This window comes from Andrographis paniculata, unplaced genomic scaffold (genome assembly GCF_009805555.1).
Source record: "Andrographis paniculata isolate CXL003 unplaced genomic scaffold, ASM980555v1 Contig95END, whole genome shotgun sequence".
NCBI lineage: Eukaryota > Viridiplantae > Streptophyta > Magnoliopsida > Lamiales > Acanthaceae > Andrographis > Andrographis paniculata.
Genome location: NW_026137634.1, coordinates 2,928,305 through 2,953,268, shown reverse-complemented (window position 1 = coordinate 2,953,268; position 24,964 = coordinate 2,928,305). Strand labels below are relative to the sequence as shown.

The window sequence follows — 24,964 nt, the reverse complement described above, 5'->3', positions numbered from 1 at the left end:
AATAATATTGATGATGATTCTACTACACTCGTATTAATTGTGTTGATCTTCTTGCATCACTGCCCAGACATGCTCCCTATACAATTCAAATTATGTCTGCCTAGCCAAGCCTAGATGTAGAACTGTAAGTAATATGACTAATGACCACGGTAGGGATGATGGATGATTCAGTTTGAGCGATAGTGTAACAAGAGCAGAGGAGAGCATAGCATAGCAGCGTGAAGCAGTGGAGTTGCAGCATACACAACACAAAGAGCAACCCACGCCAGGCCCTGCTGTTAGGACATTCTCTACTCTATTAAACCAAAATGAATGTTCTCTACACTCACAAACCCATCCATCCATCCATCCATTCCCTCTGGCTGGATCTGCCGTCTTCTTCTCCCTATAAAAGACCAGGGCAGAGCGAAATCGGATCCACACAAGTTTGCTGCCAGCCAGTTCAATTGAGAGCGAGCGAGCGAGCTAGCACGCACTCTCCCTCGCGACCCTGTCAGCTGCTGCGCATTGCACTCACCTGTCGTGCTCCTCTGCAGACTCAGTCGAGCAAAATGAGAGCAATACCACCACCGTGCATATTAAATCACAGGTTCAAATTAATTGCCTACCACCTTCTGAAAGAGCCAGCAATAAGCAGGATGAAATTAATACATGCTTTAAAAGCCAGATAATATATATGTCTCTTTAAGATGCAAGCAAACAGTTGTCAGCATCTTAAATGAACTTTTTAATACTAAGGGAGAAAGAAGGTATTATGGATGCAAGAAATACACCAGAAATTCTCTAATTTAACTTACAACCCAAGGAATATGCTATAGTACCAATAGCAGTCAGCAGTTCACTCAAAAAAAATAAAAATAAATGCATTTAGTGAAGATAAAAAGTATTCAATGCCATACTAAACACAACCACGTGTGTTCTGTAGTGAAAAAAAAAAAAAAAAAAAAAACCCTCAAATACACACAATCATATATCATATACAGAGAATGATTCTTATGTTGGATGTAGCCCAGGTCGCTGTTATCTGTCAATATATGATTGTTTCTATAGTGCTTCAAAAATCTCATCTCTTTCTAGCGCACACATTATCAATTTCATTATCCGACAGTTTTATGTTGGTTAAAAACATCAATCTTGCATCTGACTTCAGTCTTGTGAATAATTCAGCCTCTGGAATCCTCCTGTTGATGGGCAAAACAATTAATGTTTTCCACTACGTGAGAAAAATCAAGGTTTCAAGTTAATCAATAAGCTAACAAACCTCGGTATGCATGCCTTTCAACACAATCATATCAGGAAACCAGATATCTCTATGTCTACAAGTTATTCTTGTTCAGGTATTTGAAATTCAAGATCCAGCTTTCTCTTCAGATGTGATCTGTCAGCACTGTATAAAGAAAAACATTCAGGACATACAAGATAAACATAACCACACTCATCATATTCAAGTCTCGCTTTCTCGGTGTGGGTAGCAATTCCTGGCAGAGGAATATGCACTCTAAGACAAGATAACTTCCTAAAAGTATTCCACAAACGCAAGAGTCATGCCTTGGATGATAGAATGCCTACCTGTTAATTGTTGGTCTAATGGGCGGTCTCGTTCCAAACACAGAAAAGTCCAGAGACATAGGAGCCTGTCCACTCTTCTCCCCAGTTGACTGCCTAATGTCATTTCCATGTTCATCAGGCTTATCAACATGCTGTGCATTTAAATCAAAAACCTCACGATTAGGCATAACTCTCCTCAACTTTCTTGGAGGAGACAGAACAGTGGGACCATCCTGGGGATTGAAATCTGAAGCCCTTGAATTGGACTCTTTCTTCGGGGGAGGTCTAGGCAGCAAAGCAGGTTCTGTAGGTGGAGGGATGGAAGAAAAATACCTACGAGAAGCATCAGGTTAACACCCATTTCCAAACTAGTGCAAGGAAAAAGCAAAAATGTTTGTTTTTAACACACCGATGTTCCAGTGCCTGCTGTGCTGTGATCCTTGATTTTGGATCATACGTGAACATCTTTGATAAAAGATCCAAAGCATCATCAGCAGCCATGGGGAACAAAGTTCTCAGTGGTTGACCAGGAACATGTTGGTATTCCACATAATCAGGGAGGTAGACCAAATCTGGCCATTGGGAAGGTTTTGGTGTCCCAAAAGCAGCAAAAATCTTCCCCAGTTGATCTATATCACTGTTTCCCTAAAGCAATGCGAAGAAAAAAGATTAAAAAATATTAAGGCTGATTGACAACATCATTCCCGCTAGATCAATGCCATTGATAATCTAAAATATTAAATGATAACAACGAATCTTCGCCAGGGCTTAGATCAACCTGAAGAAAGGGTCTGCGTAAAAGCAGTTCAGCAAATATACAAGCTGCAGCCCATACATCAACCCCTGGGCCATATTGCTTGGCACCAAACAACAGCTCAGGGGCTCTATACCATCTAGCAAAAACCTAACCAGCATATGAAAGTAGAACAGAATTTAGTTTACTTTGCATATGATGAACAAAAACAGCAGATCCCAGGTTATTAATCAAATAAGTAAATGATATTTTGTGACAGGTGATATCATGACAGGAGACAGCATACCTGGTGTGTGAACCTCCTATCTGGGCTACCAAAAATACGAGCCAAACCAAAATCAGCAAGTTTAAGCTGTCCAGCACCTCCAATGAGCAAATTGTTTGGTTTCATATCCCTGTTTCCAGAAAAAAAAAAAAAAAAAAACAAAAAACAAAAAAAAATGGAAAGCAGGAACTGAAAAAAGCTGATGCATAATGAAATTGACAGAGAGGTACCTATGCAAGACCCATTTCCTGTGGCAAAATGCAAGCCCTTTAAGTGTCATCTGAATGTATGACTTTATATCGGCTGGAGAAAGAACAATGTTTCTATCACGGATAACAGCTTCTAGATCTGTTTCCATGAACTCAAATACAAGGTGTAAATTACCCTTGTGAGGGAATGCATCGATTAATTCAATTATGTTTGGGTCCTTAAGCTCCTTGAGCAGCTTAATTTCTCTTAAAGCGGTAAAATTCACCCCTTCCTTCTGCTTCCCAAGTCTAATTTTCTTGATTGCAACTGTCTGACCGGTCTGCAGAGACGAGGCGTGAAGGATTATTCATTAGTCACCAGGCCATTTGAAATACAAGGGGATTGTACCGTACAAACCGTCTATGCTCTTCTGGTAACCCAGCCACACAAAACTTGATGTATATCATATTACAATCAATAGCTTAGAAAAGCAATCAAATTTCACATTGCAGCCGAAAAAATCAGACCCAGAATAATAATAGTAGTAGTAGTAGTAGTAATAATAATAATCTAGCAACGTTGGGCATCCAACAGTAATGCGAGGATTTCGAATAAACCGATAACTGGGGATTAAGGGAATAGATGTTGAGAGGAGCAAAAGTAAAAGCAGAAGAAACGAAACCCTAGAAGATAGACAGGAGAGAACAGGAGAGGAAGCGGAAGCGCGGAATCCATCCACCAAAAGGGTACCTTAGTATCGATGGCTTTGTATACGACGCCGTATGTACCTTCACCGAGGACTTCGCGCTTAAGGTAGCGATCGGCTACTTTCTTGGTAAGCAACTGATCCACCTCCGTCATAATTGCTCGAATTTGACGGAATTAATTGAGGGTGGAGAAGGTGGAGGAGCTTGGAATCCTTGAAGTGAAGTGGGTGTGGGTGTGGGTGTGGGTTATTCCATGATTGGAGAAATGAGTAACTGAAGGAAAGAAACCCTTTGTTTGATTGAGTTGGGAATGAAAAAAGAAGAATATAATGAGAAAGAGAGACACAGACGACACACAGTAGTAAATCAAGAATGGAGCGGAAGGGGAAGGAGAAGCAGAAGCAGCCAGCAGCGGTCGGTGGTGGTTTAGGGCCTCCTCCTTGTGGGGAATCGATTCGGGAATTAAGAATTGGGAATAGGGTGTAGACTCGCCCAACCCAACCGCGGTTCGAACCGGCATCTCGACGAATCGAATCGAATCGACTCGGGTGTCTTTTGTGAATGAACGAAGAAGAGAATTAGAGAGGAGAACAGGAGGGGGGCGCTGGGGCATATACGGACAAGGAGAAATGCCCTCCAAACAATACATATGTATATGTATCAACACTAGTATTTTGTTTCAAAAATAACCCTTGTAATCATCATCAGAGTAAGTATGTTTTTATCTTTTAGCCTTTATTCGAATAAACGATGCCATATCTTAAACTTTCAAGTACATTCAATTAAACATTGGTAAGTAATATCATTTGTTCGAAGTTGATGAGATTTTAGTATTTAGGCCTTTACATAGATGCTGCCGTTGCATGGTAAGTATAACTTGACAAAGTTTGTTGAGATCCGAGTTCATCAAAAACCCGTATCTATATAAGAAGAGCATCTCCTTTTTTAGCAATATCGGAGCTCACACCTATTGCTGATTTTCGAATATAATTTTACGATTACAAGTCCATCTACATTAATAGGTTATTTCTTGTATATTTGGAAAAACATGTGTTAGAGCCTAACAATCTTGACTTTAAATATTTTAATCTTCGAGTATGCATTTAGTAAAGTTTTGAATAAAAGTAACAATATACGAACTCCATCAATCAAAGAACTTGAGTAATCTTTTTTATTTTTTCTTTCTATATATAATTATATTACAAGTTTAGAAGGGATGTGATGGATAGATTGGTGGATGATCAATTGTTTATAAGTTACTTATGAAGTTCAACTAATATTAGGTTTGTTCATTCTATGTTTTAAAATATACATATATTTTTTGTATTAAGTATCAAAAATTATATTGATAATATAAAAATTAATATTTTATTTATAATTGTTGACTTTTCTTAGTAAATAGAATATATATTATATATATTGTGTTATGTTAATATATGTGTATATTTACTTTTTTAATAATTTTTTGAAGATGTTTCACCAAAAAATACTAAGGGTGGGTTTGTTTGGGAGATTTTCCCTAAGAACTATCATTTATAGATTTATTTTTTTTTTCAAAAACATAAAATTAAACAATTTTTTTTTTTTTTTTATGACGTGAGAATTTGTAATCATTACCCGAAAATGTTAGTAAGAACCTATAACTTAAATAGGTCTAATAAGACAAGTCACAATTTATTTTGTAGAAACCCATAACTTTAAGTTGGAATCAGGTCATTGATATGTAAAGCCTAATTTGTCATGTCATGAAAGTTTGTATTTATTTTGTATGCCCCTTCGATTCTTGTATTTGTGGGAGTATTTTTTTGTTTTTAAAACTTGGCCTCGTAATGTGGTCATAATTTGAGTTGAGAAAAGAAAAGTTTGTAAGTTATTATATTAAGCTCTTTTATTGATAAAGGGGTAAAATATTTTTCTCAAGCTTGAGAGCAACATCTCGAGTTCGATTTTTGATGATGTATCAAGTTATGTGTACGAGCTGTAGAATCAAATTGGCAAGGATACATAGATGCATAAAATCTTACAAATCCTCCAACACACACACAAGTGTTTCATCTCATTTTTAAGTGCTTTGCTTCCCTTTGCCACCACAATCACTGGTAAAACACACAAGAAAGGTGTAAAGTCCTATTTTTTTTTTGTCTTCTTTTATTTACTAAGCAGTATTTACAATATTTTTTCAATATAAAATATAACATTTTAATTATTATAATTTAAATAAAAATAAAAAATGGAAATACCAAATCAAAGACCCAAAAATAAAAAGAAATTGTAACTGTATAAAAAAAAATCATAAGTGTTTTTATTCTCATAAATATATTATGGCATTCATGTATCCTATTATGCAAATCTTCTATGTATGATATTACTACTGTTGTCATCGTTGTTCTTATGAAGTCAAAAGAAATGGTGAGTGGGCGGGCGGGCAGGGAGGGAGGGAGGGAAAGAATCTTCCCAAGTGTAAAGTGCAGGATGGGAATGGGAATGGGAATGGGAATCCGATGGAAGTCTATCTCCTCCTATTATTTATTATTAAAGTCGTGAACCCAAGTGCACAGTGACAGGCAGACAGGCAGGCACACCAGACCAGACAGAGACGACGCTTCCCGATGCACTTCACTTTACAGTGCTTTGCTTTTAGTTTATGGAGTAATTTTCACTGTGACCGACCGGTAATAATACTATACTACTATGAACAGCAATAACTGTAGTAACTTGTTCGTGGTGTGTATGAATTATGAAAGGCGCCACAGCACCAGCACCAGCACCGCCCACAAAGTCGCAGGCAGGCTCGCACAGCTGCCCTTCATCTCATATCTCATCTGATGACTCATCCCATCCCATCCCCCACCTACCTACCTATTTCTCCATGACCTAGCTGGCTAGTTAGCTATCTGAGCTATTCTCTTCCCTTTAAATAAGCCCCCCCCTCCACCCCTTTTCCCTTCATTGCCAATGGGTGGATCATGGATCTCCACACCCCTCCTTTTCTTCTTCTTTCCTTTTCTTTCATTAGGGTTTCCGCTTTTTATTCAAACCCAGTTAGCCGCCGCCGCAGCAGCAGCAGCAGCATGTACATATGTATATATATATACACATGTATGTTGGTGCTAGCTAGGGTTTCGTTGAGCTTTTTTTTCCTGTTCTTTCCTTAGCTTGCTATATGTATGTATATATATATATGTGTGTGTATGTAGACTATAGTCAGCCAAAGGTCCAGCCTCGTAAGAGGTTGCTCCCTTCTGCAGCAGCATCTCATGGATCTGAACATATATCCATCCACGGGGTGCCTGCAGGCTGCCTCACCAGTAGATCTGGGAGATATATGAGCATTTCTTTTGATTTTGAATCATTTTTAGCGTGTTGGTTTGACCTGATTTTACAGGATTTTCTGGATTGGCTTTTATGCTGCGGATCTGTTACTTTTTTAGCTGAATGAATCAGCATCTTATTGTCTCTCGTTTTTTTTTTTTCTTTTCTTGTTAGATCGATCATTGTTAATCTGTTGAGGTCTGGAGGGAGGGAGGACTAGATTCTTTGGCCTGAGATGGTTTGTTTGTTTGTTTGTTTCTTTCTTTTAGCTGGGGTTGAAGGCGCAAGATTAGATCTAAAATTACTGGTATGTGTATGTTTTGGGGGTGGGGGTGGGGGGTGAGATTGATTGATTGGTTGGTAGGCAGGCAGGTAGATAAATGGATAGGTAAATAGGGGTATGGGAGTGGAGCTCCTTGAAGTCCAATAGAGGAACTTGCAGGGAAAATGAAGCTGCTGATATATGGATCCCTCAGCCCTATCCGCATGCCACGCCCCGCCTCCCACCCATGTTCATGTTACAGTAGATCGGGTTGGGTCGGAGTTACAGTGGCGGATGGGTCTGTGGCTTGCATACCTCAGGAGCTTCCATTACCCTAAGGCTGGATCCTTGTTTGGATTGAAGGGAGCTCTACGCCTTTGATTTGCCCTATATACATATATATATATATATTTATACACCTGATCTGTGTGTGTGTTTTGTTGCGTCATAGGGGATATATATACATATACGCAGTATTATTGTTTTCTACAAGAAAAAGAGTTATTCTTTGAATGTGTGGTTTGTTGTTTTGTTGTCTGTATACGTACATGTGCCCATATATATATATGTATGTATATGTATTGCCCTTAGATTCATTCCGTTGCCCATTTGGATTTTCTGCGGAGGTCATCCATACCTAACTTTTCGGCGAATCGGGTGCCCTCCCTCCCTCTCTCTCTCTCTCTCTCTCTCTGCATGGAAACTGATAATAAATCTCTTGAATCTTTTGTTTAGATCTACCTTGCCATATTTGGTTTTTAAACGGGTCAGTCAAATGCGTTTGGGTAAGCTTTCCTTCAGTAAATATTCCTGAACTTGTCACTCTTTATTTTTATTATTATTATTATTATTATTTTTTATATTGTTTGTCCTGCATATAAAATCTATAATATATACTTGTTTCTTACCCATTTTGAATTTGACATTTCTATTAATATTTTTTGATAACAGGTCGGATCGGATGCGTTAGTATTGCAGCAGTCTGGCACAAGAAAGATGGGCGGATAGGATAGGATAGGATAGGAGAGGATAGGATATTTGCCTAATTAAGTTATTTTTTGTTTGTTTTTCCACTTGTTGTCATCATCATCAGAAGCTGAATAGGTACTTGCGTATTCCAACAAGAAAACAAAACCCTCCATGGATCGATCCATCCATCTGTGGTTTCATCCAAAGCCCTTCCTTGTATATATTACTACTCTACTAATATGTAATGCAAGTATATATCTGTATATGTATCATCATCAACATGCATGCATTACTGATATGTGGATTAGTTGAGTACAATATATTCATCACAGGATTTCTAAACAGACAGATACAAAAGATAAGATGTTCATTTATGCACAGTTCGATTGGTCCCCAACTATACCCTCTCTCACTGTGACATTTGCAATGATACAAGAAATAACGTCGTTAGTTATTAATTATTACACCTACCTCTCCCCATAAATCAAACTTTGAGATTTTTAAAGATAAAGGTTTGTAATTTTCACTGCTGCGCAAATGAAAATAAATGGTGATAGGGTTTGACAGAATTATTTATTTATTGATCTCTGTTCAGCCAGCCAGCCTGGCAGTGTCGTCCTTGTTGCAGAAGAGTAGTGAGTGCCGTCGTTGATCAGTCGGGTCAAACCGTCCAAGTGGGTGGGGGAGGGGAGGCTGCCTGCCCTAATTTAATTCGACTTCCAACCTGCTTGCTTTTGCATTGCAATTGCCTTCTCACTGCTGAAGTTGCATCCGTGCAGTGCAGTGCTGTGCTGTGTAAATGTAGAAGAAGAGCGAGCGAGCGAGTACCACAAGAAAGAAACAAGTCAACAAACAATTCATTACCAGTAAGTACCACCCCCACACGCACACACCAGTAGTAAGTAGTGGTAGGTAATTACTAGTAGAGATGAAAACGAATCCCCTCCTCCAATCTAATCTCTACATGGGTAGGCGGGCGGGGTACTGTTACTTCTTCCCAGACTAAAATGGCAACCAAAACCCCACCCCACCCCTTCATTCTTTTTCAAATAAATAAACAGCGAGAGTAAGTTGAACCTGGCCTGTCAAAACTTCACAAACTTATAATAATAGCTTTTTAATTTTGCAGATTATTCCCAACACTTGAGAAACATATTATTCCATTCCGTTCCATACCATCCCAAAACAACACACTACTACTACTACGGTTTGTTATACTCAAAGATTATATGATTGTAATGGGAGAATTCAAATCTACAATATCCCCCAGGAACCCGATTAACATTATTACGGAAGGGCATATAAGAATTATATAATTAAGATATATATATATGCTGCTGCTGCTGTCTTGCACAAACAAACAACACAGACAAACAAGCCGTTGGTGTTGATGTGTCAATGATGATGATGATGATGATAATAATAATATGATTCTACTACATCCACTCACTCACTCACTAACACAACCCTCTTATGAAACCAGTGTGGTTGAGTAGAGTAGAGTAAAGAATAGTTCAACCTCTGGTATGCTTCGGATAATATGGATGTATCTACTTCTGTTCGGTTCGGCAAGCAGCAGCTGCCCCCGGCGAGCTATTCTTGGTATCAGCCTTGCAAGCGCCATCCCCGACTTCAAATTATTTTCTCCGCACTCAATAACCATATCATTCGACACTTCATGCACCAGCCTTCTCAGGGATATGTCCACAACATTCGCAAATTCACCACTGCTCCAACCCATGCATTTCACCAACACACGCTCATGTTATTATTGATTTGTCATATATTGCAAACCACCAAATGGAAGGAACCTTCTACAACTACCACATGCTTTATTACAAGTCGTGGGTTAGGAGGAACTCAACATACCTAGAAGAAATTAAATAAAAAATAAAAAAAATCCATGCAAATACCTGAGCTTGCTTATCTACTATTCCTCTAAAACTCTGCTATAAGGCATGTATTACTTTCAGATGCAAAACAAAGGCATAGTAGTGACCCAATTCACCGTGACAAGCTGCACATAAAACATACCTCGATAATACTGCACGAGTTTCTTCCATAAGTAACTCAAACTTTGTATTGTGTAGAAGATCTGACCCACTGCCACTGGAGGAAGCAAGAGTTCTGTAGTCTCCAGCAACTTCAGGCATTAAATATCCCACCCAATGATGAGGGTTTCCCATGACCATCAAAGTTTCCACTATGTGAATCAATGTATCATAGAGCACTGAATCATCGAAGAAATCCTTCAGTTGCTTTCTGCACATAAAAATCTAACAGTTAATATGCACATCTGCTCAAAAATAAAAATATACACAAATGGCAGAAAAATTCTTGCTCAAAAATAAAAATACACAAATGGCGGAAAAATTCTTGCTCAAAAAGACGAATAACAATCATAAATTTCACTTCAACAATAGTAAATAGGATTTATACCTGCTTCTCAAGAATAAAAAATTCAAGGGCTAAAATAGGAATATGCTTGAGGGAAGTAATAAGAAGCACTATACTCTATGGAGAAGAGGGGGAGGATATTAATTTGAAATGACTGCAGAGAAGAGGACAAAGTTCTGAAACTATTCTTTGAGTCTGAAAAGGCAATATTCTTTCCTAGACTAGATACAAATGGGAACAAGACATGAAATGTCTGCTTGTGGAAATAAATATGGAGGTCAAACATCCTTGGTAATAGTGGGTTGCTCATGTTTGAGCATTAGCACATCATGCATGCTCAAATGATGTTAGGCACACCGGTGAATTAACTTTATATATGTATTCTTGTGGTAGCTTTCCAGAATTAATACTTGCCCAAAATTGCACCTATGCACTTGTTTTCTGTAGAAAAAGTACCAGAAAACAGAAATGGTGACGAAAACAAACCAAATGAATCAAGAGAGAAATCATTAATAACAACTAGGGGAAGGAGAAAAACAACAGGCTGAAAAACAAATTTAGAGAACCACATAAATGAGAAAGAAAGTAATAAAAAGGGAATGAAAGAAAAAAAAAAAAAAGGCAAAGAAGAAAGGAAGTGCTTGAGCCCTTTACAATGGCACAAACTGTACCAGGTAATAGGAGAAAAAGGAACTCGGGTCTCATTTATATCCCATGAGTACCTTGAGAAGCTCTGAATCTTAACGTTCTTGAGTCCTTTACAATGGCAAAAACTGCACCAGGTAATAGGAGAAAAGGAACTCAGGTCTCATTTATATCCCATGAGTGCACCTTGAGAAGCTCTGAATCTTCAGGGAAAGGGACAAAAGCCGCTCATCACCCTGATTCTAGCCATTAACAACTACAAGTATGGAAAACCTATTGCTATTGGACATATGTGTATAGCGATGCGAACAGAATAGATGACTTGCATGAAGAATTCAGCTACAGCAAAAAGTATTTGGTAGAATACCAGGTTCTGGGGGAAGTCAAGTCTATAAGCATAAGTAAAATCATTTTATCGAGACAAATGATAATCCTAACCATGTTCAGGAACAATGGGTTCACAACCTTAAGGGCAGAGAACCACATGAAGGGTACCCAGGCCAAGGGCGACACAGAGGAAAACTCTTTAGGTCCAATGTGTGGTTAACTTACATGAGTAACATAAATGGTATCCCGGGAGCCAATAAGAAATACACAGCTTTTAACACATTTGTACGCAATGAAAAAAGGAAAAAAAAATAATAATGGAACTCCAAATCATAGGCTACACTTGGTTTCAAATGCCTATTTTACAAACATGCAACTAATTATGTAATATATAACACCATTTGCATCATTTCATCATTCTGTAGCTTGACAAACAGTAAATGATTTCATTAATAGGGTGAGGAAAAAAAGAAATAGGAAACCAGAGCATGGAGTGAGTGTGAGGAAAGAGAATTTCAGCTGAACTCAAGGATCTCTAATGAACTAGATTCGAAAAGAAAGAGATCTTACTTCTAAACTATTTCAGCTAATTTCTGTTGTATCTTCTTCAGTTAGCAGCTAAAAGCATTCCAACTAGACAGAGTACTGGATAAGCTGCTAGGGTTATTGAGAATCATAAGGTGTATCCAAGATGCATACAGCTGCAGGGGCACATCAGTTTTACACAGTTAATTCTAAAAAAAAAAGACAGAGGGTGAGAGGATTGACTAGCCCTATGTTCCGATTTGACAATACCATACCAAAATCAAAAGGCACAACAGCCACAGTCAGACTTAACATAGTTGCAAACACAAAACACTCTTGCAGACGCCAAAAACTGAAAGAAAAATTCAATAATCTAAGATATCATAGCTGAAATATGTGGGAATGAAAAAGAAACCATTACAATCTAAAGAGTACTAACAGTACACTTTTTGAATAAGAAGGAAACTAACTTTCATCATCTAATCCAATTGTGCAACAGATCTTTGAAGGTTCATGTTTGAATATGTAGGCCAGAATTTGCTTGTCAAATTCAATATGAAAGATGTTTTGGAGGTTTCAGGACTCCCAAGTTCTCCGTAGATATTGAGGCAATTGTTTATGTGATCATTTAACAGGTTCAGTCCACACAGATTTGCATGTCCTCCGAATTTGGCATGATATATTATAAATAAACACAATGACTACCAGAGAGAATGTAGTTTAACTTAAAAGAAGTGAGTCAGCACAATTGTAAAGAATATTCAGAAACTGAGTGTTAGTTAATCTAAACACATACCCCTTGAGGACTTCTACTGTTGCAGCCTCTACAAGAGGAATTAAACCAACCAGGCCAGAATGAGAAAGGTAATCAGCACAGGCCAAAAATTGGCGTTCATCATTTTTGTCAATTAGTTCTGCTTCTTCCTGAATCAGAGAGATGAACAGTTACTGGAAGTTAATTAAAACAGAAAAGGCTTGAGGCTACAATAACATCAATTAGCTTAGCTACTAACAATCTAGATTGCACCTCAAAGTCCCAAGTCCTCTAATAATTACTAATAGTGACTTGTGACAAGTAACAAAAACATGCCAATGCCATTCATCAATATAATAAGACTTCTCAAAAGGTATATAACCAAAAGTAAACGTTAGTATGCATATCTTTTAACCATAGAAAACACCACTTACAAGCAGCTGAGAACTTTCCAGACCTCGTGCTGTATCTATATATAGATGCCTCCCTAGTATGTTCACTTGCACCCTAATGTAGAGGCTCAACATAGTCACGGCCCAAATTGATGACAACATTTTTGTAAAACCTGGAAATTGAAAAAGTAAAAAAATGGCAACAATGGGGTGAGGGGAAAGTAACTTAACGAGTTGACAGCCCTACTCAGAATTTTGAGCCTGTCCCATAATTCAAGCTTCTCGCTGGCAGTTAGAGTGTTTGGGTGCCCCTTTCCCTGGATTAGCCTCTCAGTCAAGTGCGTAAGATCCAAGTTCTCATTTATTTGATTTTCTAAGAATTGCATCACATGAGGAAGTGTGGTTGAGTCAGCTATTATCTGAACACTCTCAAAATGTGCTTGAATCCTATCCATAAGCCAAGAACAGAACGAAATTGTGATGTGAGCGTTCAGTTAACTTCATCAAAACAATAAAAGCAAGTGCTGTGGATACACTAAATCTTTACTGGGTTTTTATGAGCTCCTCGCTTTCCCTCTCAGCAGAGAGTTGCGTCTCAAGATCACAGAGCCTACGTCTGCGAGCATCATAGATCTTGTAAAGCAGATATCCACTGCCAAAAACTCCAAGTGTAACATACACTTTCCTCTTATGCTTTCTCCAAAACTCCCTGAAATCACGCCAAAAGTACAAAACTCGAAATATCAGCAACTTCCACTGTAAACAGATCAAAATAACCCAGGTATGCGATGCAGAATATTGAAGTCCACAGGATGAAGAGGAATCTGAGACGAGCAACAGTCAATTGAATTAAAAAAAAAAAAAAAAAAAAAAAACAGCCCCGTCTGACTTTAAAAGGAAATTGAAAGGAAGAACACCGGCACGAAAATACTTAAAAGATCAAAACTTGGACGGTTGAAACCCCAAAGCCCCCAGCAAATATACTAATTATGCAGTAAGATGGGGCGAAAAAAGAAGGAAAAGGGACGAACCACATTCAAACAATTGACCGAATCCTTTGGGTTTTGATGGTTTCGCCGGCCCGTAGAAGGCCGGGAGGTTTCTTGCGTCAAATTGTCGGAAACCACAAACAGCCAAGTCGAGAGAGAGGGAGAGAGAGAGAGGAGGCAAATAGATGGTGGGGGGTTTCGTGAAACGATAGTGGTGAAGGGGGCGAGGGTGGGGGTGCTAGTGCAACTGGACGAGATGAGGAGACGACTGCAACCTGCCTTGCCCTGCCCTCCAACTCATTAATGTGATATATTAATGTGCACTACTACTGCCACTTATTAATGAATGAATGAATGACTGAATGGATCATAAGTAAAATCGCTGTGAAGATTTGATTGATTATACAGAAACAAAAATAAATAAAGCTGAAGAAATTGCAAATCATAATAGAGGGCTTCAAACAGATAGATGAAAATAATAAAAGCCAGCAGCCAGCAGCCAGCAGCCCAATGTACAAGCCGCATTGCATTGTTAGCTACTTTGCTGGTAGTAGTAGTAGTTGCTTCCCGATTAAGATTTTCATAAAATTCGAATTAAAATAATAATTTGCTGGAAATAATAGTTTAAATATAAATTTAATTTTCAATATAATATGTAAAATAAAAAATAAAACACAGCCCAAGATTCCACAAGTGATTCTGCTATGGATTCTGCTCTGCTAATCAGATAGCAGCTCTACCGCGCTGGGCTCACCCCACCAACCTACCTATTGCCCATGCATACATTATTTTGGTTACCTCATTATTTGCAAGGACTGGAGAAATTCATCATCATCATCCAATCTAATCACATCACTTTTTTTACCCCCACCCCTCCTTCAAGTTATGTGGTGGTGTCTGTGTTTTATAAAATAATACAAGGAATGATGGCAGCGCAGCAGGTTGCTGGTTTTCTATCACCCTCAACTTTCATTCACACATCCACTCACCGAGTATCACAACCACAACCACAACCACAACCAGAATCAGAATCATATTTTCTTTCTTCTTCCCATCCATCCACCCATCCCATTGCATTGCAGTCTGTGTAGGCAAACATGCATTCATTCCATGATAATGCTAATGCCAATGGTTAACCACCACATTCACAGTTAATAAATAGGTGATCAATCACCCACTCCCCTCATGCGCATTGCAAACCAACACACCAAGGAGAAAGAAACAGTATCTCATTCAGGATCAGGATCGGGAGCAGCAGCAAAACATGCAGCACACACCTCTCAAGACCCCAGTGTAACGTACCAAAACCCGTGTTAGTTAACATCTTCCAATACTCATAAAAGTTATGTATGCAAAAATACCAACTCAAAATTCAAAAAGCCAAGGCCTTGAGAACAAATGACACAGAGAGCGAGTCCAGACATCCTCTTCCATTGTTGTGAACTTGAAACTTTTGCAGAAAATTAAACATCAATGTAAAAACAAAAAAACTCCAATAAATGCAGCAGCAGCATATTCTAGTAACGTCCAACTCCCCAAACTCTCACAACACCATCTGTATAACCACTGAAAAGAGTGCTTCCATCAGCGCTCCAGTTGAGGCAGGTACAGTATATGATCTGCACCAAAAAAAATTCAATCAATCAGAATCCACATAGGAAAGCAGCCTTTGTTTTGTTTTGTTTACAAGATCACCGCTGAGTGAGAGCACAAACTCTACATTGACAGTCCTCTGTACAACTTCAAACATAAAACAGTGCCATACAACTATGATGCATCATTCTGTCTACACAAGCATAAACAGTTCATCATGAGGAAATGGGATCTTGACCGATCAACTATGGAAACTACAAGGACGACATATAAATTGAATTAAAATGGCCATCGTGATCATCCTTGGAGAAAATAAATCCACAGTGCTAAATTGCTTGTATCAATCAAGTTAGAAAATTAAAAGCCCTACAAAGAACAAAAGCATGCACCCACAAAATAAAACCGGAGATGCATGCTTTAGCTTCTACACACTAAACCTGACACATGAAACCTAAGGAAGTAAAAACACCAATAGATGTCAAGTCAAATTTTATGCCAATCTGGACATATGATTAATCATTATAATTTCCTAAAGATCAAAAACATTTAAAACAAATAATTTCAAACAAACAAAAAAATCATCAATGAAACCGTTGTGCATAATCATGTTCAGTAAGTACCTTGTTTTTCCCCGCAGAAGCTTGGGTCCCTTCCGAATCCATCTCACTCTCCTGCTTTAAGTCCACCTTGAGATCCACAACCACACTCTTGCTCTCCAAATCCCAAATCTTGATGCTAGACTCCGTTGCGGCGCAAAGCCAGTACCTGTTGGGGCTAAAGCAAAGCGCATGGATGATGGAGCCTGCCTCCAGCGAGTACAACCTCTTGCCTTCCGCCAAATCCCAGAGAAGAATCACCCCATCTTTCCCAGCACTTGCACACAAGGAACCATCCGGCGACACTGCAACAGTGTTGACATAGCCAGAGTGGCCGGCCAATGTGGAGCGCAGCTTGCAATTGCTCAGATTCCAGATCTTGACAGTCTTATCCCAGGAGGCAGAGACGATGGTGGGCTGCAAGGTGTTGGGGGAGAACCTGACGCAGGACACCCAATCGGAGTGGGCGTCTTGGTCTTGGATGGTGTACTTGCACTCCCCGAGCGTGTTCCAGAGCTTGATTGATTTATCGCGGGAACCAGAAACGATCTGACGGTTGTCGACGGAGAAGGCGACGGAAAGAACGTCCTTGGTGTGGCCGACAAAGCGGCGAGTGGTTTTGCCAGTGTTCAAGTCCCAAAGCCGGAGCTCAGCGTCCCAAGAAGCGGAGAGCGCGAACTGGCCGTCAGAGGAAAGGACAACGTCTTGGACGAAGTGGGAGTGGCCAGTGAGGCGGCGGCGCGCGAGGCCGTAGGTCCTGTCCTCCTTGGTGAGAGCCCAGACGATGATGGACTTGTCGCGGGAGGAGGTGACAATCATGTCGGAGTTGTCGATAGGGGTGGCGATGGCGGTGACCCAGTCGGTGTGGGCGCGCATGGTACCGCGGAGGACGAGTTGCTCCTGAGCCATTGGCGATCGGAAAAAGGCTGTTAGGGTTTACAGCGCGAGCGAGCGAGAGGAGAACGAGGCAGGCAGCAGGCAAACAACACAAAACAACAAGTACCAAAATCAAGCCCCTCTTACTCTCTCTCTATATATATCCAATCATCAATTTTAGGGTTTTCGAGGGGAGCGGGCCACGACCGGTCCGGTCCGGTCCGGTTTGCCTCTGAATACCAAATAACCGAAAAGAGCTGCGCAAGAATAGGAACAACCTTAACTAACAGGATGAGAGGAGGAGGAGAAGTACAACTAATAAAACAGTATGTACATAAATTAAGAAAAGAAAAAAAAAAGAAAAGAAAAGAAAAGAAAATAGACAGATGGACTGACGAGATCCCAATACCCCCATTTCCCATTAACATACGCTCTGTCAAGACTTGTAAATCAACAAATATGCATGCATGCATACCTTTCGGCTAAAAATTGAGACGAGGGAGAGAGTGACATATAGAGGGGCTGCTGATTGAATAATAATAATAATAATAATAATAATTGTTTATCTATTTTTTCAACAATAATAAAAAAAAAGTGAAATTATTTTCGAATTTTGATATATTTAGGAACCTCTGACCAACCACTGCACAATACACAAAATAAATTGGAAAATAAAAAATTGAAACTGAAAATTTAAATAATGATCTCCAAACCACTGACTTTGCTGTCGTTTGAAGATGATTGAAGATTCTTTGTCAATTGCATCCTAATCCGAACGATTACAACGCATACGCCTCATCTCAACCGTTCGCTAACCCTTCTTTCGCTGACACGTGTTCTCAGCCGACCAAGCTATTATTCTCACTTGCCTTCCGCGGCATCTGACCTCCACAATAACCAACAATTCACTTATCCAACTGTGAATCAACCGATTTGCCTATCCAACCACAAACCAACCGACTTATTGGTCCAGCCGCAAACCTCCCCACTTACGGATCACCCGACTTGTTGGCCCGACCACAGACGTTCCGACTTGCATATCGTTCGACCCACTGACCATCCGACCTGCAGACCTCCCGACCGACAAACTGTCCGACCTGCGGACCTTCCGACCTATAAACTGTCCGACCTGCGGACCTTCCGACTTGTAAACTATCCGACCTTTCCGACTTGTAAACTATCCGACCTGCGGACTTTCCGACCTGCGGACCTTCCGACCTATAATTTCCTTAGAAATACATCTATTTAACCCGATTTTCTCGAAACACCCCTTGATCAGTCCAACAAACCCAATTATAGGCCCATATTTTCTTCTAACTTGGGTGACACTAATATATCAAATCAAATTAAACAATAAAATAAAATATCATATAACTGGAATGGACCAAAGAAACGAGAATTCCCTGCAAACCCAACCCTAATTTTGAGAGGGCACAGATATAGATTAAAAAGTAAGCGGATCCGTCCGTTCATATCCATTCCTCGTGCCCCACCAGTCCCAATCCCATCCACGCCTCTTTCTCTCCCTCTCTCTCTCTCTCTCTGCCTCTCTTCTGCAAAAATAGGACTATGTATTGCTATTTGCTATTGCTATTGTTTTTGAGTTTTTGGGAGGGGGGAGGGACCTCTCCTTTGCTGTGCTGTGCTTGTGCTCTGCTCTGGTCCTGAATTTCCTTTTCTTCAGCTTTTGGTATAGAGCAGCCAGAGTTGTATCCTCCTCCTCCTCCTCCTCCAACCGCCCATTTCCGGAACTACTGCTACTGCTGCTGCTGCTGCTGCCATTTCTACCTCTTCGCTTTTCAGGTATAACTGCACCAGCAGAGCTGCTCGGTGCCTGGTGAGAATTCCCCACCAATTTACCAGGATCACCATTCCTTCGCGCTCCATCTGCTCCTCCTCCTCCTCCTTGTACTACAAGTAGTGAGGCTGGGGCTGGGGCTGGGGCGGGGGCGGGGGCTGCATTGCTATCTCCAGTCTCAGACAGCCTTATTATATCATTTTCCCTGTCAGAAGAATACACACTAAGATCCTCCATATCACCCCACACGACTACTGCACTCTGGCATAAAGATGGTTCATCTCCATCAACTGCTGCTGCTGCTGTCGCAATCGCATTTTGGCCATCAACAGCCAGAGATGCACAATCAATACTGGAACATATTTCTTCACACTTCCGCCTCCTTTTCCTACCTTTAGCTCCACAATCGACTCCCACCTCTTCACCAACACTCATCGGTGAGGTTGAGGTCGTGTTTGGGAAATGTGAACTCTGATCATTTGTAAGATCAGACCTCTTCCCGCTCCTCTTTCTGGTCTTTGACATGGCTCCATCTCCGCTTTGTGCACGCACTTCCGGTGGCCCTTCCTCTAGGGTTCTACAATTTCGCCTCCTCGGCTGCAGCTTGGAAGCCTTGTAACTTTTACTGGTAGCAGGCCCACCACCCACAGCTTCTGCATCCGGATGCAGATTGACAAATGATTCTAGTGAATATTCTTCCATTCCACCAAGCAATTCATGGTCCACCACCTGCTGATCAATCGCCCCCATATGCCCTTCATCAGCTGCGCTGGGTGCATGGTCGTCAACATATAGTGATTTGGATTTTACACTGCAACAAGTGCGGACAGTGAGCTATGCAAGAAAGAATCATGACAGAAGCAATTTGCAATGCTGTATCTCACCATGATCCCACATCTTCACATCTGGATGCAACAGTTAACACTGTATCTGGAGAAGGAGATGGAGACAGCTTGCTTGTTGAGCTATGTTTTTCAATTGCAAGTGTTTGTTCACCCCTTCTTCTCCTATTGGTGCATCTTGGTCTATGTTGCACATTTTCAACCAGACAATCATTTGTTAAACATGGAATATCTCCCGAACACATCTTACTGCAGCATGAAAAATAATTTAACATGAATGAGAGAGAGAGACAGTGGCTCCGCTAAAGGAAAAGCAAGGGAACAAAGGAACAAAGGCTTTACCTGGAAGGGGTGTGTACTACAACAAGTTCACCTGCCTTCCTTCGCCTGTAAAAGACCAGGGAATCAGTACTATTCCCACATTTAGAAAGATGGCAAGTTTCATTACCTAAAAATCATACCTTGATCCTCTCTTTTGCGTTGTGGAAGAACCAACAATTTCAGATCCAGTTATACATTCTTGCTTTGGCAATACAAAGTCATTGGGTCCAAGGGAAGGTTTTTCAGACTCCCTATCAACAAAGTTTGATATTAATGCAGCCCTTTGTATTTTTCTATCTTCTTGAAGGCGGGGTACTTCATTTGGAAATAATACCTTCCATCTCCTAATAATTTAAAATCAGGAGATATAGTCAACCAGATACAAAGAAACTGGATAGTATTTGATGTGTGGGGATGTAAAGTATTTGGTCTATTATAGATACCTCCAACACTGATTATCTGTTCGATGAGGAATATAACCAGCAACCTTGGACCAACAGTATCCATGCTCTTTAATGGCTACTTCCAGTTTATAATCTTCTTCTTCCGACCATTCAGCTGTGTTTAGGGAAGGATTCAAGCAATTTACCCATCTGACACCAATGAATGCCCATTTCCATATCAATCCACACCTCTGCATGTATAATCGCTAAATTCAAGAATTTAAATACGATTAGGCTGTTGAAAGATTACCTTTCTCTGCACTGCACATGTGTTCGACCTGGAACACAACTAGCTACTTTTTTCCATGTTTTTGCACCAAATAGTGTTACAGCAACTTTCAAGCGTTTGTCTTCCTCTTCAGTCCATTTTCCAACTCTTCTTCTTGCTGGATGAAGAGTTTTCAACCATCTGAATCGTCACCATGAGATGCAACAACATATTATCATGAAGGGTTCCTACTAAAGCTGCAAACATGTAAGAGCTAAAAATGGGTATGTTAACTGACCTATTAGAGCATTGGGTACCAGCTCGTCCTTCCAGCACAGATGCAACAAGTTGCCAATTACTCTCACCAAAAGTTTCCACGGCAGCTCGAAGTTGGTCGTCTTCCTCTTTTGTCCATTCTCTTTTGAGTATAGAAGCGTTAAGACTCCTTTGATAGCGTGCTAGACACTGAAACGGTGTTCTATTTGTCCCCAGTGATGCAGCAATATCTAACCAATTACTTACTCCCTTCTGTTGTACAATATGCAAAAGATTCTTGTCCTCCATTGTAGTCCATGGGTTATGATTGATTAAAGGGTCCTCAAAGTTCAGAAACCTGAAAGGCAAGAAGTTGCAATTCATAAATGAGTGTGATCCACACACATGTGCAATGTATGTGATTAATCATCATATAGTCATGAAGGTTAGGTTGAGTGTAATTTCTTTACTCCTAACACTTTCTCTTAATTATTGAAATGTTGGCTACGACAAATTGTTGATAGCATGTTTCTTTTATTTATGCACTTGCGTTGTGTAAACATACTGATAAACAGAACTACCACATACTCACAAGCATCACACTATCAATTGATTCCAACGAACAACTATCATGACAAATGATCACACTTAACCAAATCCTATTATGCTATTGTTCATGGTAGTGAGTAATGTGAGAAGGTATTGTGTCTGTTCATACCGTCAACCATTCCACCAACATTTATGAAGTATGATTGTTGTTAAAACATCATATCTCTTAGAATACTATTCCAACTTTACCTTGCTTGGCATTCAGCACCAGAATGGGAAGGGACATACATAGAAGCCAGTTGATTCCAATTGACCTCAGGCAAAAATGATCGTATTTTCTCTGGTGTTACATCGAGGTCTTTAATGGATCCCATGATGCTATCAACATTACTAGAACCATATGATCCATCTGCATCACTGCAAGAAAACAGACAATGTTTTACAGCTATGCATAAATCTTGAACAAGGAAAATATCAGAAGCGTGCACATATCCAAATATGCAAAGACATGAAGGCCAGTATTTATTTTACAAATATCAGGCTCAATGGAGAGCTGGATCAACTTATGAATTTCCATATCCCAGAACAGTTTAATTCTCACAATGCCTCCAATTTTTCCCAACTATAATATACTGCGACACAAATTAATTATGTTGACTGCTCCCTAAGAGTTTTTAGTATCAGCGCTGTAGGATTAGAAGATCATGATAACCACCGCCATATCAAATGACATGCAAAGGACATGTAAATAACCACCTAGTGAAAGCAAAAAACATGAATGTGTACATGCTTCTCACAGTAATGTCCATGACACAACACTCTCCATGAGAAATCATACCTAAGTCCATCAACAGATTGCTGCAGCAACATTCCTTGATACTGTTGTTTCACTCCCTTCAAAAGTTTTTCTCTATCTTCCTTTGACCATTTCTCCAGATTAACAGAGACGGCAAACCTTTCCAATGTCTCCTTATAATCAGTAACATGTATATTCTCAGGAGGACCCTTATAAGCAGCAGGGACTTTATTCTCATTAAACTGCAGGAATCCAAATGAAGTTTGATAATCAAAATGAATGACTTCAATAAGTAAAATCCAGTAACATTCAGAATATTTTAGCAGAGGATAATTTGATGGATAAGAACAATAAAAAAACTAACTGTGGGAAAATAAAACCAAATCTGCCACAAATGAACAAGATAAACTGCAGTTAACAAGGTAAAATGCAAAAAATAGAAAAACCTTCTTAGTTGCCCTTAGTTTTGGCACAGATATTAACTGCACACGAGGATCCTTTTTTTGTGACAGGGCTCGTCCGGTCTTCCTCTTACAAGCGAGCTGGAAATCTTTCAGGATTTTGACCCGATTGATGAGCTTTTTGAGTTCTTCAGCCCTAGCTTCCAGCTGCAGCATCTTACTCCTTAAAAGTTTCTGACAAGATCTATTTTTCTTGATAGCATCAATAAATACCAAGGCAGAATCTGGGAAGTGAGAGGTTTGAATGGGCAAATTAGCCAAGTCATCAGTTACTGGTCCATTACATTCAACAAAATCAGAAGTTTGTCTTCCGCCAGCATCATCACATGCTTTGGAACTCTGGACAGGAGGTTCACTTGCATCTACACAATTCAGAAACCCTTCTCGAGCATTAGTTCTCTCGACAAATCTATTGGTACTTTCCTTTTCTGAACTTATAATAGTAGCACCCACCTGCACAGGACTAAAAGTAATGTCTTCCCCATAGGCTTTCAAGCCCCCTGTATCTGATCATGCAAAATGAAGATGCCACAAGTTACTCTCATTGAAAATCACAAAAAGGGTCTCGCCTCTGCTAATACACATCACTACCAAAACCAAACGGTAATCTTTACAATCTTTGGTAAAACATGCAAGCCGAAGAGCAAACTTCTTTCCAAATTGCGACAAGGTAGCAAGCAAATAGAATTTCGAAATAACTTTCAAATCAATACGAAAACTTATAGTGGGAGAGGCAAAGAAGCCATAGGACTGAATTAAAACAATACGACTCTATCAGAGTTTACCGTCATTATACGCGGAAAACCGACGCTGGATGGCTCGGAGGGTCTCGTAATCATCCTCACAATTATCGCTATCAGACCAATCAGCCGGCAACATACACAAAGGTTTCGCGGACAGAGACTCTTCGTCAATTGCGAAGCGATCCTGAATACTGCGCACCAATTGAAGGTCATCCGCACCGTAATCGTCCCCATCGGAGTCCCCACTTTCGGATAGATGGCCGGCGCCGGGGCGCGACTGCGGAAGCGGATTATCGTCTGGGTTTTTGCCGGTTAATCGGCAAGCTCTCCCGAGAGCATCTAAATCGGCCTTGAACCCGTCGTCGGAATCAGAATCTGACACGGCTTCGTCGGGAGAAGCCATGTCGAAAATTGAGGAGGATCGAGGAGCTTAGGGTTTATTGGAAGGGAGGGGAGGGGGGCGCCAGGAGAGAATTGGCGGCAGCATGTTTTGCCCCCATATATATATATAGCAGTATATCTGTGGTTGTAGCCGACCGACTGGATTTTAATTTCTCATCCTCACTTCGTCACCAAAAAGCAAAACCAAAACCTAGACAAGAAAGTAGAAGAAGAAGAAGAGAAGGAATGCCGCCTTCTTCACATTATTACTGCTATTTTAGTAATCTAATTTAACTACTTGGTATATTATTTACCTGGAAAAAAATAAAAATCATTAATATCAATATAAAATAAACATAATTAGAGTTGTTTTGATATTATATATATATATATGTATTTATCTCATTTTTTTAATAAGAGTTATTTATTATTTTCAAATTTTTAAAATATATTTATATTTATTACTTATAAACTTATTTATAATAATATATTAATTTTTAATATTTTAAAATAAATGGTACATATTAATAAATTAATAACAATAAAATAATCTTGTTACTCAAATAAAATCAATTGTACAACAAAAGGCACACAGCTAGCTAGCTAACTCCAAGTTAATTATTACTCCTTCCGTCCCAGATATTATCTCCAGGGTTGTAGTTTTTGTCTGTCCCAAATATCGGTTATTTTCCTTTTTTTAAAATAATTACACACTTTAATCTCATTTTAAATTTTTAAATTTTTTTTTAAAATTTTAATTAAACTAATTAGTTATTTTAATTTTAATTTATAATTATTTATATTATAAAATAATTATTTTTACTGATATATTTTTAATTATCTATTAATTATACAGTATATTATTATTTATTTTATTTATTTTTGATAATTTGAGAATAGGCAACTGCTACCTACCTAGAAAACCGGGTGAACCTACAAACTAGGGCAGGCAAGTCACACCATCACCAACTTAATTATTTTTGATACAGCTAGATATGAGCATAATATTTTTGAAATAAAAGACGACCCAGGTAAATACTAGTAGTAATGATAACATGAGATTGTTG

General features: G+C 39.5%; 4 protein-coding genes and 1 long non-coding RNA gene across 13 annotated transcripts; 1 reads left to right on the top strand and 4 right to left on the bottom strand.

The window, feature by feature from the left end:
- Nucleotides 1-842: 842 nt before the first annotated feature.
- LOC127243317 (cyclin-dependent kinase D-3-like) lies at nucleotides 843-4,060 on the bottom strand. Of its 2 annotated transcripts, XM_051263282.1 has the most exons (9): nucleotides 3,507-4,060; nucleotides 2,952-3,096; nucleotides 2,798-2,870; nucleotides 2,589-2,697; nucleotides 2,327-2,452; nucleotides 1,958-2,193; nucleotides 1,570-1,881; nucleotides 1,262-1,387; nucleotides 843-1,181 (listed from the first exon to the last, which is right to left on the bottom strand). In XM_051263282.1, exons 1-8 carry the CDS (start codon nucleotides 3,615-3,617, stop codon nucleotides 1,324-1,326), a joined length of 1,176 nt encoding a protein of 391 aa, XP_051119239.1. In that variant the 5' UTR covers nucleotides 3,618-4,060; the 3' UTR covers nucleotides 843-1,181; nucleotides 1,262-1,323. The 2 variants fall into 2 exon arrangements, with proteins under 2 accessions (XP_051119239.1, XP_051119238.1); XM_051263281.1 differs by having other exon boundaries at nucleotides 2,798-3,096.
- A 2,276-nt stretch (nucleotides 4,061-6,336) lies between these two features.
- LOC127243321 (uncharacterized) lies at nucleotides 6,337-8,271 on the top strand. Its single transcript, XR_007836974.1, has 2 exons — nucleotides 6,337-7,822; nucleotides 7,989-8,271. It is a non-coding gene; the product is annotated as an uncharacterized LOC127243321 (long non-coding RNA).
- On the bottom strand, nucleotides 7,081-14,459 carry LOC127243318 (peroxisome biogenesis protein 3-2-like). Of its 3 annotated transcripts, XM_051263283.1 has the most exons (8): nucleotides 14,078-14,459; nucleotides 13,594-13,755; nucleotides 13,294-13,493; nucleotides 13,089-13,219; nucleotides 12,697-12,824; nucleotides 11,126-11,176; nucleotides 10,041-10,268; nucleotides 7,081-9,733 (listed from the first exon to the last, which is right to left on the bottom strand). In XM_051263283.1, the coding sequence occupies exons 1-8, from the start codon at nucleotides 14,080-14,082 to the stop codon at nucleotides 9,478-9,480; spliced, it is 1,161 nt and encodes a 386-aa protein (XP_051119240.1). In that variant the 5' UTR covers nucleotides 14,083-14,459; the 3' UTR covers nucleotides 7,081-9,477. The 3 variants fall into 3 exon arrangements, with proteins under 3 accessions (XP_051119240.1, XP_051119241.1, XP_051119242.1); XM_051263284.1 differs by lacking the exon at nucleotides 11,126-11,176 and having other exon boundaries at nucleotides 14,078-14,450; XM_051263285.1 differs by lacking the exon at nucleotides 14,078-14,459 and having other exon boundaries at nucleotides 13,581-13,721.
- An 889-nt stretch (nucleotides 14,460-15,348) lies between these two features.
- Nucleotides 15,349-17,253, bottom strand: LOC127243320 (guanine nucleotide-binding protein subunit beta-like protein). The gene is made up of 2 exons (XM_051263287.1): nucleotides 16,249-17,253; nucleotides 15,349-15,654 (listed from the first exon to the last, which is right to left on the bottom strand). Exons 1-2 carry the CDS (start codon nucleotides 17,131-17,133, stop codon nucleotides 15,553-15,555), a joined length of 987 nt encoding a protein of 328 aa, XP_051119244.1. The 5' UTR covers nucleotides 17,134-17,253; the 3' UTR covers nucleotides 15,349-15,552.
- Nucleotides 17,254-18,446: 1,193 nt separating this feature from the next.
- LOC127243311 (uncharacterized) lies at nucleotides 18,447-24,177 on the bottom strand. Of its 6 annotated transcripts, none has more exons than XM_051263273.1 (12): nucleotides 23,559-23,646; nucleotides 23,227-23,279; nucleotides 22,759-23,135; nucleotides 22,355-22,554; nucleotides 21,766-21,933; nucleotides 21,011-21,325; nucleotides 20,755-20,913; nucleotides 20,505-20,654; nucleotides 20,202-20,405; nucleotides 20,083-20,127; nucleotides 19,783-19,989; nucleotides 18,447-19,709 (listed from the first exon to the last, which is right to left on the bottom strand). In XM_051263273.1, exons 3-12 carry the CDS (start codon nucleotides 22,927-22,929, stop codon nucleotides 18,668-18,670), a joined length of 2,661 nt encoding a protein of 886 aa, XP_051119230.1. In that variant the 5' UTR covers nucleotides 22,930-23,135; nucleotides 23,227-23,279; nucleotides 23,559-23,646; the 3' UTR covers nucleotides 18,447-18,667. The 6 variants fall into 6 exon arrangements, with proteins under 6 accessions (XP_051119230.1, XP_051119231.1, XP_051119226.1 ...); XM_051263274.1 differs by having other exon boundaries at nucleotides 23,227-23,273; nucleotides 23,559-23,582; XM_051263269.1 differs by having other exon boundaries at nucleotides 22,759-23,279; nucleotides 23,559-24,177.
- Nucleotides 24,178-24,964: the final 787 nt, after the last annotated feature.

Coding starts and splice junctions, on each gene's coding strand:
- LOC127243317 (XM_051263281.1), bottom strand. CDS start 3,617: ATGACGGAGGTGGATCAGTTGCTTACCAAGAAAGTAGCCGATCGCTAC. Junction 2,194..2,326: donor TACGCAGACCCTTTCTTCAG/GTTGATCTAAGC, acceptor GCATTGCTTTAG/GGAAACAGTGATATAGATCA. Junction 1,388..1,569: donor ATTAGACCAACAATTAACAG/GTAGGCATTCTA, acceptor TTCTTTATACAG/TGCTGACAGATCACATCTGA.
- LOC127243318 (XM_051263283.1), bottom strand. Junction 12,825..13,088: donor TGGAAAGTTCTCAGCTGCTT/GTAAGTGGTGTT, acceptor TCTCTGATTCAG/GAAGAAGCAGAACTAATTGA. Junction 9,734..10,040: donor ACTCGTGCAGTATTATCGAG/GTATGTTTTATG, acceptor GGGTTGGAGCAG/TGGTGAATTTGCGAATGTTG.
- LOC127243320 (XM_051263287.1), bottom strand. CDS start 17,133: ATGGCTCAGGAGCAACTCGTCCTCCGCGGTACCATGCGCGCCCACACC. Junction 15,655..16,248: donor CTTCTGCGGGGAAAAACAAG/GTACTTACTGAA, acceptor TTTTTGGTGCAG/ATCATATACTGTACCTGCCT.
- LOC127243311 (XM_051263269.1), bottom strand. CDS start 23,919: ATGGCTTCTCCCGACGAAGCCGTGTCAGATTCTGATTCCGACGACGGG. Junction 21,326..21,765: donor GGTGCTGAATGCCAAGCAAG/GTAAAGTTGGAA, acceptor CTTGCCTTTCAG/GTTTCTGAACTTTGAGGACC. Junction 20,655..20,754: donor CATGTGCAGTGCAGAGAAAG/GTAATCTTTCAA, acceptor CATTGGTGTCAG/ATGGGTAAATTGCTTGAATC.